Genomic DNA, 15933 nt, shown 5'->3' with positions numbered 1-15933 from the left:
TAAAATAGTCCGGTGTTTCATACATATGAGTATTCAATAGTGGAGGACTAGCAACAGTAATCATATTAAAATATCTGGACGCAAGGCTCTAAAATCTACGGACAATTCCTTTCTCTAAAAAGATGCATCAGGGCAGGCCAGTGGTTTAGTGGTTAAGATGCTCCAGGCCACGGTCAGGCTGACCTGCTGATTCTGGCTGCTCACCAGGATGCACACTGGAAGGCAGCAATGACGACTCCAATACTTGGGGCAAGCTACCCACGCAGCAGAGCTGGACTGAGTTCCTGGTCCTGCTTTCATCCTAGCCAGAATGTAGTCAATCTGACGTAGAACTCAACAGAGGGAACTCTTCTACTCCTTCTATCTCTCCATCAGATGCACAAATATTTTTTGAAAAGACGCACCAATTTTTGGTGTGGCATGGTAGCCTAGTGACTAAAGTCCTTGCCTTGCACACCCCAAGATCCCATATGGGCACCGGTTCTAATGCCAGAGGCCCTGCTTCCCATCCAGCCCCCTGCCTGTGGTCTGGGAAAGCAGCCGAGGACGGCACAAAGCCTTGGGACCCTGCACTTGTGTGGGAGACCCAGAAGAAGCTCTGGGGTCCTGGCTTTGGATCTGCGCAGCTCCACTGTTGCAGCCGCTTGGGGAGTGAATCAATGGACAAAAGATCTTCCTTTCTCTCTTCTTTTCTGTATATCTGACTTTGTAAAAAAAAATAAAATAAAATAAATCTTAAAAAAAAGTACCAAGTTCAATTGCACAAGTCTCACATAAAGCACTCACTCTTCACTACTATGAAATCTGCTGAATACTTACATAAGTTACTCTATTAGTAGCAGAAACTATTATTAAATAAAATACACAAGAATTTAAATATCCAAATGGGTATGATCCTACAAAGCAATTACCTTGGGAGATCATTCTGTTTACATATTCACATTTCTTTCAAAGTTAGATTATAGGCCAAAAAAAATGTGAGCAATGATGTAGCATCCATATCACCCGGAGCTGCTCAACGCGTCTCCTCTCATTCTGGCTGCTAACCACCACCTGCAGCACCCAAAACACACACTAAAGAACATACACAAGACACTGACAAGAAATTTGTACTGGAACAAGTCACTGCTACTAAAGTCAGGCCAGAGTGGTTCCTAACAAGAGTTAGTGCTAGCTAGTGCTAACATTCTTACATGCGTGGCTTCCCAAGGTGACAGCTAGCACACAGATACATGTGTTGACATGCCAGGGCAGGAGCCAGGAGTTGCATCCAGGTGTCCCACGTGTCACAGGGGCACAAGCACCCGGGCCATGACCCATTGCTTCCCCAGGTATGTTAGAGGGGAGCTGGATCAGAAGTAGAGCAGCCAGGACTCGAAAGGGTGCCATACTAGCGTAGCGTGTGGCAGCTTTACCCACAACACCACAACACCAGTCTAGCAATTTTTTTTAAAAATACTGTTACAATATAGGCCTATCTTACAGGAAAAGAAGCTCCTAATCCAAAATGGGAAAAAAATGAATACGGCATTAAGCAGCCTACATTCTTTCTGAAAAAGCTTCCCTTATATATTTGCAATTACATCCTAGCAATAAATCAGTTTCATACCATGGACAGCTTTTTCAATGAGCTCTTCACACGCATCAAAATCCCCCTTGAGCACGAGCTTGTCGTGCAGACCCGTCAGCATGGGATGTTCCAGAGCGATCCTGGTCTTCTTCTGCAGTGACTCAAACGCTTCAGTGTAGTTGTGCTGCCGGAAGTGCTTCAGACAAAGTCGAATGGCTTCCTGTTCACGGTACTACTAGAACACAAGACAGAGTGGTCGCAGAAGACACCGGCTTAGCCGCGACGGCAGGAGAGAACGGCAGGGAGAACCCCACTAAGCCCGCAGCCTGCACTGCTGACAGCACTGCACGCTACTGCCGCTTTCCAACAGCAAAACTGAACCCACAACAGTTTGCCAAGGACACGCAGCATGTAAGCAAACGTTTGAAATGACAATCATCGCTTGTGGGACTTTTGGGTAAGATGAAGTGAGGTGGGAATGAAGAGGAGAGCACGGGCTTTGAAGAAAAGCAGCAGAAGCACTTGTGAAGGCTGATGCTCCCGGGTGTCTACTCGCCGTGTGACAAACAGCACTGAAAGCAGAGAAACCATGAACTACGCTGTGATTGCTCTTCCTGGTTCCTAACAAGCTATCACTGGAATGGTAAGCCTTGCCAATATCCCAGACTGAACTCCAGCTTCTAGGACAACAATCTTCACTCTACCTCTTACATCTTCACAGCCTGATGGCCTCACCTACCACGTGACTATCAAGCAGGGAGCTCACTCGATGAGAACCCAAAGAGGGCCACTCAATTAATTAATTTTATCTCAAACAACATGAACGGTGAAAACAAAAGCTTAAAGAATTTTTTTCCAGGAAAAAAACACCTTAATTTTTCTAATTATCCCATTGTACAGTTAAAAAATAAGAAAAAAAAGTTAAACCATTAACAAAAGAGACATGACACAGAATGCTGATTGACAATCAAATAATAATGACTTAGCAACAGGCATAATAAAGAAAGAAAATCTAAGATACACCACTTCATAATTACCTAACTTTCTGACTAGTAAAAGCATTCTAAATGTTAATTTTTCTTTTTGATTAAAAATTCCTTTTAACTTATTTAAAAGAGATCTTCCATCCACTGGTTCACTCTCCATAGCCAGTGCTGGGCCAGGTGAGAGCCAGGAGGCAGGAATGCAAGCCACTTCTGTCACAGGTCACAGGGCTAACCACTCAGCCAGGGGTACTGCCTACTCTGCCACATGTCACAGGGCTAGCCACTCAGCCAGGAGTACTGCCTACTCTGCCACATGTCACAGGGCTAGCCACTCAGCCAGGAGTACTGTCTGTGGGCTGTGGATTAGCAGGAAACTGGAATCAGAAGGTGAGCTGAACTTTAAAGCCAGGCACACCAGTGCTGTACACAGCTATTTTTTATACAAAATTAACTAAGAGTTTACTTCATCTAATAATGATTTACGGGCTGGCACTGCAGCATAGCATGTAAAGCTACCGCCTGCGACACCAGGATCTCATATGGTGCTGGTTCAAGTCCAGGATGCTCTGCTTCTGACTGAGTTTCTTGTTAACATGCCTGGGGACAACAGCCGAAGAAGGCCCAAGTTCACGGGCTCTTGTACTCCAATGGGAGACCCAAATGAAGCTCCTGGCTCCTGGCGTCGGGCTGGCTCAGATCTGGCCACATCAGCCACTTGGGGAGCCAACTGCTCGCTCTCCCTCATCCTCCCTCCTTGCAACTCTGAATTTCAAATAAATAAATACATCTTTAAAACATGATTCGATATCTATACCAATTTTACATTAACAGCCTCATGCTCTTGATTTCTAAAAACTCATAACTAAATAATAGTATATGATTACAATAACAATGCCTTAAATCATTAAGAATCTTACTTCTAAACTTATTATGTATAGGTTATAAAACGATCCCACCAGAAACTATGTTTAAACTACTTTACTCAATATAGATTGGTTTAAAAAATGTCATCACATCAATATAATAATATAATGGCGGACTGCTGTATTGATTTACTGGCTCAGTCACCTTGCAACGAGGTGACCGTAGGCAAAATATTTAGTCTCCCACTGCTGTACTTCCTCAACTGCAAAATAACGGGATAATGAATTCCCTACCTCATAAACTGATAATTACATGAGTTATCAAGACTGCTTACAACCTGGAGATTGTGACAGTTTAATATGCACTGGTTAACATTACAGCTGTACAGTTCATGCTATCACAGATTTGCACTGAAGACACACTTCTCACTTGGCAGGCAGGACACAGAGGCGCTTGCAGGGTACCCTACCTTGCTGTACCAGTTGAGACATGGCTGCACCACATCAGGCTCGTCAATGCCACTAAGCTCAACGTACCAGATGCTGAAGTTAAAGCTTGGTCCCCAGGACAGCAGCGGAACTTTAAGGAAGAGGGAAAAAACACATTATAGTTCCCATTAAACGTTAACAAGGTAAAACCATTATGCATGTAAGTCTCAGGCTTCCTTCAACAAGATTGGCGACTGCCTTCTGTGCGCTCAGCACTGCACCAGACTCTAAGCCTGCGACAGCAAGAGACGGGACAGACGCCAGGATGAGGTCAGGGAATAAAAACCCAGAAAGGCGGGCTGAACAGTGGTCATGCAGGCAGCCCCAAATACAACCGAGCTAGGTGACTAGGCAGGTTGAACTCGCAAACCTGCAACAGTCTATCATTTGGATGATGTCAGAACAGAGGGGAGTTGAAAATTCAATTGCTTATCGATGTTACAGACTTGAAAACCAAACCAGAAGAGATTCATCGTAGCTAGGATATTCAAATCAAAGCAGAAAACACTGCCAACCAAATCTATCAGGCTTTTACTGTAAGCAAACAGACCTCCAACAGGAGTACACTCACATAACTTACCACCTAAACAAAACTAAAAGATGTCATATTATTCCAATAAACAAAAACAGAATGCACGCTCTCCTTAGTAACTCACAGGCGTGATGCACGCAGAGGCCGCAGAGCCTCTGTTCCCTGGATCTCTTCCAATACAAAGAAGCCGAATGTTTCTATCATTCATTATATGGAACTCTTAGCAGTGTAACTTTTAAGAAAGGAAATTACCAATTAAGGATTATATATCTACCATAAAAATTTCAAGACATTAACTTGAAAAATATCTTTAAAATTTGCGGCTGTGTTGAAGGAAACAAAGTCAATGTTTTCTTTCCCAATAATTTCCACTTGTGATATTTTAAAAGTTCTTCTATAACAGTCAAAAAAAGCTGAAAAATCTAAAAATAAACGAGAAAATACACAGTATTAAGAAGATGTAGAATTTTGAAGTGAAGAAATAAAGGAATAAGTATAACTATTTAACTAGACAAGAAGATCCAATTTTGTACATGATTTCTCTGAATTATAAATTCAATATAACTCAGCAAAATCCCAATGGTATATATTCAATTTTGTTGTGACATCTAACTGAATATGCTGATATAAAAAGATAAGCAAATATTAAAAACAGTAAGATTAGCATACTACAAACATACAATAATTGGGCCCAGCATGGTAGCCTAGTAGCTGAAGTCCTCACCTTGCATGCACCCGGATCCATTGTGGCTGCCAGTTCTAATCTTGGTAGTCCCACTTCCCACTTAGCTCCCTGCCTGTGGCCTGGGAAAGCAATCGAGGACAGCCTAAAGCCTTGGGACCCTGCACCCATGTGCGAGACTCCTAGGAGGTTCTGGGCTCCTGGCTTTGGACTGGCTCAGCTCCAGCAGTTGCGGCCGCTGGGGAAGTGAATCAATGGACAGAAGATCTTCCTCTCTGTTTCTCCTTTCTGTATATCTGACTTTCCAATAAGAATAAATCTTTAAAAAATATATACAATAATTATAAACTATTAGTACATGACAAAGGAAGTATATCAATGGAACATACCAAGTGTTTCAAACTTTTTAAAATTTAATTATTTTATTTGAAAGTCGGATCTACCGAGATCTTTCCTCTGTCGGTTCACCCCCCAGCCCAACGGCTACAATGGCCATGGTGGAGTGGGTCCGCAGTCAGGAGCTCCGCTGGGTCTCCCACATGGACACAGGATCCCAAGGCCTCCAGTCATCCTCTGCTGCTCTCCCAAGCCGGATGGGAAGTGGAGCAGCTAGGAAACAAGCCAGCACCCACATGATACCGGCGCAGCAGGCAGAGGGTTGGTCTGTTGAGCCACCATGCTGATTCCAAGCCTCTCTCGAAGCATCTGGTGACACTACACACCAGCGATGTAAGGACAGAGCACAGCTTTTAAAGCAGAGCTCACAAAACCCCGGGGATCCCCACAACCCTTCAAGGCAGACAGGTGATCAAATTTCTTAACACCAGGAGACTGTCAGCTTTTAATACAATGCCAATATTTGACTAATGGCACAAAAGCAACAGTGAGTGACATGCTGGACCTTGTTTCCACACTAACAGAAGCGAAAAGCACTGCTGCATTTACTGCGGTGGAAGCTGCAGCAGAGAAAAATGACGGAGGGCTGAAGGAGACACCATTCAATGCCCCAACGATGCAGTAAACCTTAGTTAATTCCTCATTAACTATATCACTCAACATGTTGCATGATCAAAAAGCAAAGAAATCATTTTTTGCTGAATACCAAAGCAATAACAACCTTGGTTATTCCAAGGACAAGCACCTGTACAACTGTTTTAAGTTATAAGCTAATATAACCAAGACTTTCAACTGTATTTTTTAAAAAATAAAAAACCTAGCAGACAACTTATAATTTAGAGTATTTGCCAGACAATTTAGCTGTCATTTCAAGAGATGCAACTAATGATATTTACTCTTAGAGATAAAATCAAACTTTCAAGTGAAAATCAGAACTCTGGGAATTTGCTATAAATCACTACGAGTTTGACTCAGAAAAATCTTAAGGATTTTCACAAGTTTGGAGGTGCAAGCTACAGATCTGAGTTTTAAATCTCTGTTTAAGGAAATGTTTCCACATTTATCTAGATGAGCCATTCATTAGAACGTATTTACTTATTTGACAGGCAGACCGTCAGGGAGGAGAGCTGGAAGGAGAGATGTATTATCTGCTGGCTTCCCTCTCCGCAGGGCGGGATGAGGACAGAATCAGGGGGCCAGGAGCCAGTCACTCTATCCTGGTCTTCCACTTAGGGGACCACCTGCTGCTTCCAGCAGAAGCAGAACAGCAGAGACCTGGGCCAGCGTTCCTAAAGGACGCATTAATCCACTTATCATAGCACCTGCCCCCGGCTACATTTTCCAAATGACCTACAGATGAAATTTCAAAATCATGCACAGATGAAAAGTCCAAAACAGACTTTAAAAAAAACCTATTTACTATTTTTATTGGAAAGGCAGATCTACAATGGTTTCCACTGGTCGGTGCGAGAGCTGGAATGGGGTGATGATCTGGTCTGGACATGACTGCAGTGTCCCTCGGCATGGATGTGCCAGGTTGGGCACTGTGATGCAGGTGTGGGCACCTGCTGTGCCAACATCTGCCCAACATCTGCACACAAGTGACTTCTTAAACAGAAGGTGATCAACCAAAGACACTCACGCTACACACAGGCTTTTAGTTTCACATTTAATCAAACAGGATCAAGAGATGTTTCCAAGGGGTTGAAAAGCAAATACGCTACAGACCAGTGTTACCATAATTTAATAGAAAAAAACCACATCACTTCCTAAATACTAAACTCCTAAACGTCAAAAGTCCATCAATGGCTATCACTTGAAAGTTCCAACTTGCACCCTGCTTGAATACGCCAAGATAAACCTAAAGTCCAGAAGGCCTGTCCCTGGGCTCTCACCGAGCTGCTCGGACCAGGCAGACCCCGACAGGACAAAGCAGCTCCAGTGGCCTACTGTGCAGTGCTGTCATTACAGGAGCCACAACGCACTGCACACTTGAAACACCCTACCAAAGTAGAAATGAGATGTTCTCCCCACCAAAATGTTGCAGGATAAGTCAACGAGCTTCCTGATGTATGCCTCTATCACAAAACTGCAAAATACACACCAAATATGTGAGATTACTACAGTCACCAATCAGACCTTAAAAAAGCTAGGGAAAATTAAAAGGGCAAATAAAAAATTCAACAAAATAAAAGGCTGACAGAAAAAGTTGGAAAGGTTTTAAGTTTCATTGTTTGTATTTGAAATAAAAGGTTGTAGAATCACTAAATCTATAACAGACTTCAGTAACTGGTGGTCAAAATATTAATAAAAAGAACTATTCACTATTACAAAAGAAACTATCAGGAGTTAATTTACTAAATAAATTGCTTACCTGGGTCCGGCACCATGACTCAACTGGCTAATCTGCCACCTCCAAGTGCCAGATCCCATAAGGGCACTGGTACATGTCCCAGTTGCTCCACTTCCCCTCCAGCTCCCTGCCTGTGGCCTGGGAAAGCAGAGGACGACGACCCAAAGCCTGGGGACCCTGCACCCACATGAGAGACCCAGGAGAAGCTCCTGGCTCCTACACTCAGATCAGCTTAACAATGGCCAGTGCAGACATTTGGGGAGTGAGCCTGTGGACACAAGATCTTTCTGTCTCGCCTCCTCTCCATAAATTTGCCTTTCCGAAAACAAACAAACAAATAAATAAGTATTTGTTTATCGAGGCCAGTGTGGTGGCACAGTAGGCTAATCCTTTGCCTGCAAACACTACCATCCCATATGGGTACCAGTTCATGTCCTAGCTGCTCCAGTTCCCATCCAGTTCAATGATAATGGCCACAGCAATCAACAGAGGGTGGCCCAAGGCCTTGAAACACTGCACTCACATGGGAGATCCAGAAGAGGCTCCTGGCCCCTGGCTTCAGACTGGCTCAACTGAGTGAACCAATGGATTGAAGATCTTTCTGTTTCTCCTTCTCTCTGTAAATTTGCCTTTCCAATAAAATAAATCTTTGTTTTTACTCTGCTCATAAATTCTTCAAAAAAAAGGGAAACAGATTTATTACATTTATAAAAATTATGGTTACAAAAGAAAGTAACACACTAAACTTTCAACTATTCCAAGATGGCTTTCCCTATGTAAGTAATCTTTGTTAAGACTTCAGATCTTCCTTCTGCACAACAGAATTACCGCAAATGAAACGGAAGGCCTTTTGACAGAATGGGAACTAATCATGATTCTACCAAATCAAAATGTGAAGTTCTGGCTTTTAATCTTACTCATTCACTAAGGTAATTATTTTCAAATAAAGTTTCCAACTTATTACTGAGTCATGAAATTAACTTAATGGATATGATCAGTATGTCAATTTAAACAAAGCAAATAAAAAGATCAGACCCAAAAACCCACAATATGCCAGCCTAAGAAATCCATCAGTATTTTGTTCGTGTTTTAGGATGTTACAGTTTCAAAACCGCCAAAGTTTTCAGCAAATGACCCAACACTAACGTTCGCCGTGGACTGCCGGCGTCTTGCACTTAGTCCTGCTTACGCAGCGCAAGAAGCAACACCGACAAATCAGAACCACAGTGCTCCCACAGATGCTTATCTGATACAAAGAAAGGCCTTAGGAAATGCCCGGGGCTACAGTTTACTGGTAATATAAAAAAGTTCCCCTTCCAGAATGTTAAAACCTTACCTATTTTTATGAATCGACAAGGGAACATTTGCTCATCAATTTTATGCTTCAATGTGAATGTCTCCTTGTTGTAATCATTCTTTAAGCCACTGCAGAGAAAAAATAAGGGTATTAAATCTGACCTCATTGTAATTAGGAGACACGCTAAACCAGAGTGAACGTGAGACTCAAATTTCCAGTTTAAAACAATGCTCAGAATAAATGACCGAAGCAATGGACAGGGAGCCGAACGTGGGCATAAGGCGGAATCGTTTACATTCCAACTAACTGCATCCTAACTATATTCTTCTAATTACTGACAGCTAATGAAAAACATCCAGCATTAATTTGCCTGAGAATTAAATCAGTTAATTCTAAATTCTCCCTTTAAACAAAATTTCAAAGACAAAATCATTTTACCTTAAATTTACTTTAGCCTAAATGAATTTGTATCACTATTCCTCTTAAACAATTAGAATTGACATAAATAAAGTGAGTGTTATATCAAAAGTTAATGGAAAATGGCATTAAAGAGCTTATTTTGGAGAAAAAAAGGAATTTTAATCCATGCTTACAAAGGGCCTTCAAAAAGGTCCTGGAAATGTATATTGTGAAAATATCACACATGAATTTTATTTTTCATTTTGTGCCAAAATAAACCTACTTTTTAATCCTGAATCTTCATGAGCTTTCTAAAATTCTTCATATTTATGGGAAAATCACATTGACTGTCTTGAAATACTTCTTGACTAAAATTAATGCAGAGAAGGAGATATGGAAAGATCTTCCATTCACTGCCCAAACAGCTGCAAAAGCTAGAGCTGAGCCAATCTGAAGCCAGGAGCCAGTGGCTTCTTCCAGGTCTCCCAAGTAGGGTGCAGGGTCCCCAGGCTTTGGGCCGTCCTCTACTGCTTTCCCAGGCCACAGCAGGAAGCTGCATGGAAGTGGAGGAGCTGGGACACAAACCAGCACCCATATAGGATTTTGGCGCATGCAAGGCGAGGATTTAGCCACTAGACTATCGTGTCGGGCCCAGAGTAAAGAATCTTAATGCTGTGGAAAAACCCATATTTTTATAGCAAAGATTTTAATAAAATGTGAAGTCATTAAAAATCCTAAAATACAACTGAAAATGAAAGATTTTTAAGTTTTACTCATTCTTGCTTGATAATAGTGAGTATCCAGCAGTTTAAAAACAAAACAACAAAAAAAGCTGAACGACTACACTAAATAGAAGAAATATTCTTTTTCTCTTCCGGTTTAGCTCCCAGGAAGCTCAAGTCCGCGTGCAGTCCGACCCTGACTCACCTGGACAGCAGCTCTGTCATGTTCTCTTCATTCATTCCACCAAAGACCTTGAACTTCTTCAAGTTGCACACGTGAGTTTTCTCGTATTTTCCGAATGTGATGTTCTGGACTACAGCAGGCCTCTCCAGCTTCAGAATCAAGTACTAAGAAAGAAACAATCAAGCTATATATTCCTCCTTTCAAGTTCAAGCATTTGACAGTTAACAGGAGAGTGCAAGGTTTACACTGCTGCCTCACCACTGTAACATGAGTTTTTGAAAACTAAAGAACCATGTAAAGGGGTTATTTACCATTGCCACTTAAAGAACTCTTTTCATTTTCTTGGAAAGGCAGAGAAACATTAGACAGTCAGGGAAAGATGTCTGATCTGGTGGTTCACTCCCCAAACGCTCACAACTTTGGCTGGGCCAGGTCAAAGCCAGCTCAGGACTGAGTTCACCTGGCCACACACGGGCAGGCACCCAAGGACTTGGGCTGGAAGCAAAGTGGCCAGGACAGAACCAGGTTGGTATTCATTAGGTGACCTACATTATTAAGTGAAATACAAGTGAAATAAAGTTAATTGCCAAATAAACCAAATTGCAAAATCAAGCACCTGTTCCCACCGACACACTCCAACAGCTCCACTGACACTCTAACCCAGTGACGGAATGTAAGACCTTCAAACTCCAAGATGCACTCACCATCCCCGCCAGTGAGCAAGTGAACAAGCCAGATCTGCTACAAATGTCTAACGGAGCCAACGACACACGGGGACAAACAGAGCCATTTCAACTAGGAAACATAAGCAGGCAGTTACTGAGGAGAGAATACATGGGGTCCAAGTCTGAAGACCAATGCGGACACCTGGCGGACTTCCTATTTCATGAGGGTCATACTACTGCAGGTGGCCATCCCTGTCACATACATGAGAACTAACTCTAAATGAATCAAAATTAAGCCATCAACTCACTGAGACCAGCATCTTAACACAAGCACTGACAATGCGTAACTCAAACATGTAAGTAAATCTTCATGCTTTGAGATTTGGCAATGGATCATAACAGTATGTTCACGTTAGATTACAGTATAGCCACAGAATAAGCAACAAGATATAGAGGATTTTAGCAAAATTCAAGCTATGGTATAAAAGGATATTATCAAGATCAAAATTACAAAAAAAGCTAGCAAATCATACTTTTGACAGTACTGCATATTTAAATAGCTCTTACAGGGCCCTGCATGATAGCCTAATGTAGAGGTTAAGGTCCTGGCTTGAATGCAGGGATCCTATATGAATGCCAGTTCTAATCCCAGCAGCCCCGCTTCTCATGCAGCTCCCTGCCTGTGGCTGGGAAAGCAGTTGAGGATGGCTCAAAGCTTTGGGACCCTGCATCTGTGTGGGAGACTTGAAAGAAACTCCTTGCTCCTGGCTTTGGATCAGCGTAGCTCCAGCCATTGTGGCAGCTTGGGGAGTAAACCATTGGACAGAAGACCTTCCTCTCTGTCTCTCCTCCTCTCTGTATATCTGCCTTTCCAATAAAAATAACTTAAAAATAAATAAATAAAAAGCTCTTACAACAGAAAGATGATTGATTCAATATAAAAATAGGTAAAGAAGGCCTGGCACGATGGCTCAATGGCTAATTCTCCACGTGCAAGTGCCAGGATCCCCTATGGGTGCCCTATGGATGTCCCAGCTACTCCACTTTCCTTCTGCTCCCTGCCCATGGCCTGGGAAAGCAGTAGAGGACGAGGACAGCCCTTGGGACCATGCACAGCCACATGGGAGACATGGAGGAGGCTCCTGGCTTCAGATTCACTCGACTCTGGGCACTGCAGCCTTCTGGGAAGTGAACCAGCAGATGGAAGATCTTTCTTTCTCTTTGTAAATCTGATTTGCTTTTTCAATAAAAATAAACAAGTCTTAAAAAACAGGCAAAGGACATGAACTGCTCATGCTGATGTGTTCAGCGTGCACTGTGGCTATACTGTGACCTCGTGTACTTGGAGTACATGTCCTGGGACTAGGACAGCAGCTGCTGCACGCGTATCCCCTCAGCCCGGCCATGGGCAGAGCATGGGCTGCAGGAGCAGGCTCAGCCGGGACCGACTTGCTGAGCTGCAGCAGGAGCAGGCTCAGCCGGACTGACTTGCTGAGCTGCAGCCTCGAGGAGCAGGCTCAGCCGGGACCGACTTGCTGAACTGCAGCAGGAGCAGGCTCAGCCGGGACTGACTTGCTGAGCTGCAGCAGGAGCAGGCTCAGCCGGGACTGACTTGCTGAGCTGCAGCAGGAGCAAGGTGCGCGCCCCACGTCACAGTGTCAACAGGTCTTGTTTACAGACTGCGGTTTGTCTCCTTCACATTTTCTCAAAGTGTGCTACAAGGTCCGTCAAGTTTCAGGAGGTAAGGGAATGAGGTGCATCTTTAAAAAGAAGTCTAAATTATATTCTGGGGATGTGGGGGGTGTATTAGAGTTTTAAGACACAGAATAATATAAAGAAAACTGATCTGCATTTCACAAGAGGAAACATAAGAAGACGGTCTCCGACTGACACAGAGTTAGCGTCACACCGATGACTGCTTCTAATTTGGGGACAGACAGAAGGCTGTGGCAGTGGGGAGGGGAGCAGGGTGGTGCAGGTGGGACATGGAGGGCAGGGATGTTAAGGCACATGTGCAGGGCTGGTGCAGTGGCTCCTCGGGCTAAGGCATTACCTGTGGCAAGAGGCGCTGTCAGAGCGTCTCCTAGCACATGTCAGTTTGAGTCTCAGCTGCGCCAGTTCTATTCAAGCTCATTGTCGAGATGCCTGCGTAGCAGCTGATGATGCCAAGCACCTGGGTCCCTGCTAAGCACATGGAGACCCAGACAGAGCTGCAGGCTCCAGGCGTGGACCTGCCCCAGCCTTGCAAAGACAGACAAAAAGGCAGAAAAGAAGCTATCCTTCAAAGAAATAGGAAGGCGGGCAGGAAGGAAGGGGGAAGAAGAGAGGGAAGGAGAAAGAAACAAAAAGTATCTGCAAATCATACCTGATAAGAGACGTCCACAAAACATGAAGAACCTCTACAATTCGACAATAAGAAAATAAACAAGTTTAAAAATAGACAAATCCTTTGAACAAACCTTCATCAAAGAACACGTAGGAAAACAAACAAGAAAAACTGATCAACATCATTAACCATTCAATCCCTAGATGAACTTTGCAATGGATGACAGAGATGACTCTGAAGACAGAGAGCCACAGGAGAGAGAAGGCTGAGAATCGAACAAGCCTCAGGCTAGGTCAGAAGGCCTCAGCAGCTCTTGTTGCTCCTTAGCCAGGGGAGGAAGGCAGCTACCAAGTCCTGAGGATACCACCCACCTGCAGACAGGCCAGCTGGTGGGCAACTCTGCCTCCTGCCACGTCTCCTACCAAACGGACGGAGTGAGTCCTACCAAGCCAAGCAACCTTCAAATCACATGGCTAGACTATGGCCACACCCAAGCAGGCACCCGCAGCCCCTCAGAGCACCCAGCCAGAGCCCTTCAGAGCACCCAACAGGAGCCCCTCAGAGCACCCACCCAGAGCCCCTCAGAGCACCCACCCACAGCCTCTCAGAGCACCCAGCTGGAGCCTCTCAGAGCACCCAGCCGGAGCCTCTCAGAGCACCCACCCAGAGCCCCTCAGAGCACCCACCCACAGCCTCTCAGAGCACCCAGATGGAGCCCCTCGAGCACCCAGCCAGAGCCTCTCAGAGCACCCACCCAGAGGCTCTCAGAGCACCCACCCAGAGCCTCTCAGAGCACCCAGCCGGAGCCTCTCAGAGCACCCAGCCGGAGCCTCTCAGAGCACCCACCCGGAGCCTCTCAGAGCACCCAGCTGGAGCCCCTCAGAGCACCCAGCTGGAGCCCCTCAGAGCACCCACCCACAGCCTCTCAGAGCAGACACCCAGCCAGAGCCACTTCTTGCTACACCACTGTTTGATTCTTCACCCTCAGAAACAGTGTGAATAATAAAGGCTTAATTGTTTCTTAACTGCCAAATTTTGTGGGTAATTTGTTGCACAGCAATGGGTAACTTAATATAGCATACAAGACTAAAAAAAAAAAATCAATAGCTCCATTTACTAAGCAGTCAGGTCCAAAGAAGTAAATAAGTATTTATGTCCTGACAACCAAACAGCCATATTAAACAAAAGGAAGCTAACTAAATTTCGAATGAATACATAAGCAAAAAAAAATACATCTCTCTCTCCCCCTTCTTTCCCTCTCTCCCTCCCCCTCCCTCTCTCTCCCTCTCTCCCTCCCTCTCTCTCTCCCTCTCTCCCCCTCTCCCTACTCCCTCCCCCTCCCTCTCTCCTTCCCCTTCCCTCTCCCCTTCCCTCTCCCTCTCTCTCTCCCTCCCCCTCCTTCTCCCCCCCCCCTCACACACACACACACACACACACATTTGCATGTAAGGTACAGCCCAGGGACGAGCATCTGGCCTAGCACTTTGGGCGCTGGTGAAGACACCTGTATTTCCGGTCTGCTCCCTCCTGCTTGCAGCTTCCTGTTAATGCGCACTCCGACACGCAGCAGTCAGGGCAACTGCCTGAGCCTGGTGTGGCATGGTTCACACACTGGCATGCGTTACTGCGGTAAAAACAAACCAACAGACCGCTTCAATGGCCTAAACGCCTAACCCTCTGCCTGAAGGCACTAGCATCCCATTTGGGCCCAGGTTCATGTCCTTGCTGCTCCGCTTCCCATCCAGGTCCATTTGTGGCCTGTGAAAGCAGTAAAGGATGGACCATGCACTTGGGACCCTGCACTCATGCAGGAGACCTGGAAGAGGCTCCTGGTTCCTGGCTTTATATTGGCTTAGCTACAGCCAATGCAGCCATTTGGGGAGTGAACCAACAGATCTCTCCTTCTCTGTAAATCTGCCTTTCTAAATAAATACATAAATCTTAAAAAAACAACAACACCTACTAAGGCAGGTGTTTGGCTGAGCCATAAAGTCAGTACTTGGGAAGACTGACTCCCACCATAGAGTCCAGGTTCCTGTCCTGGCTCCACCCCGACTCCAGCTTCCTGCCAGTGCCTGTGCTAGGAGCCAGAGGGTGAGGGCTCAGCCGGGAGCCAGCAGGTGAGGGCCCAGCCAGGAGCCAGCGGGTGAGGGAGGGCCCAGCCGGGAGCCAGCAGGTGAGGGAGGACCCAGCCGGGAGCCAGCAGGTGAGGGCTCAGCTGGGAGCCAGCGGGTGAGGGAGGAGCCAGCCGGGAGCCAGCGGGTGAGGGCTCAGCTGGGAGCAGTTCTGCCGCCCATACTGGAGTTTCTAATTCTGGCTTCATCCTGGTCTGCAGTTTTGCAGGTAAATGGGCAGTAAAACAGAGGATGTAGGCTGCTGCTCTCTCCCTGTTTCTGTCACTCAAATAATTGTTTAAGTCATCATAATGTAAAGCAATAAAAAGTCACAGAAGATTTACAAATGAGCTAA

The 15933-nt window shown here is 45.0% G+C and overlaps 1 protein-coding gene across 6 annotated transcripts in view; it reads right to left on the bottom strand.

Moving 5' to 3' along the window:
* The window catches only part of MKLN1 (muskelin 1), a 78937-nt gene that overhangs the window by 53442 nt on the left and 9562 nt on the right, over positions 1 to 15933 (bottom strand). Inside the window, exons 1-5 of one of the 6 annotated variants that reach the window (XM_040987477.1) lie at positions 13504 to 13945; positions 10495 to 10637; positions 9208 to 9296; positions 3890 to 3999; positions 1610 to 1802 (exon numbers count right to left, since the gene is read on the bottom strand). In XM_040987477.1, the coding sequence (XP_040843411.1) occupies positions 1610 to 1802; positions 3890 to 3999; positions 9208 to 9296; positions 10495 to 10529 (427 nt within the window). In that variant the 5' untranslated portion in view covers positions 10530 to 10637; positions 13504 to 13945. Of the gene's footprint in view, positions 1 to 1609; positions 1806 to 3889; positions 4000 to 4714; positions 4958 to 9207; positions 9297 to 10494; positions 10638 to 10784; positions 11454 to 13503; positions 13946 to 15933 lie in introns of those variants that run through there. The other 5 variants (XM_040987476.1, XM_040987475.1, XM_040987480.1 and 2 more) reach the window with 5 other exon arrangements.

Source organism: Ochotona curzoniae, unplaced genomic scaffold (genome assembly GCF_017591425.1).
Source record: "Ochotona curzoniae isolate NIBS_2020 unplaced genomic scaffold, NIBS_Ocur_1.0 contig_4692, whole genome shotgun sequence".
Classification (NCBI taxonomy): domain Eukaryota; kingdom Metazoa; phylum Chordata; class Mammalia; order Lagomorpha; family Ochotonidae; genus Ochotona; species Ochotona curzoniae.
The sequence above is the reverse complement of the archived record's forward strand: the minus strand, read 5'-3'. Positions and strand labels throughout refer to the sequence as shown.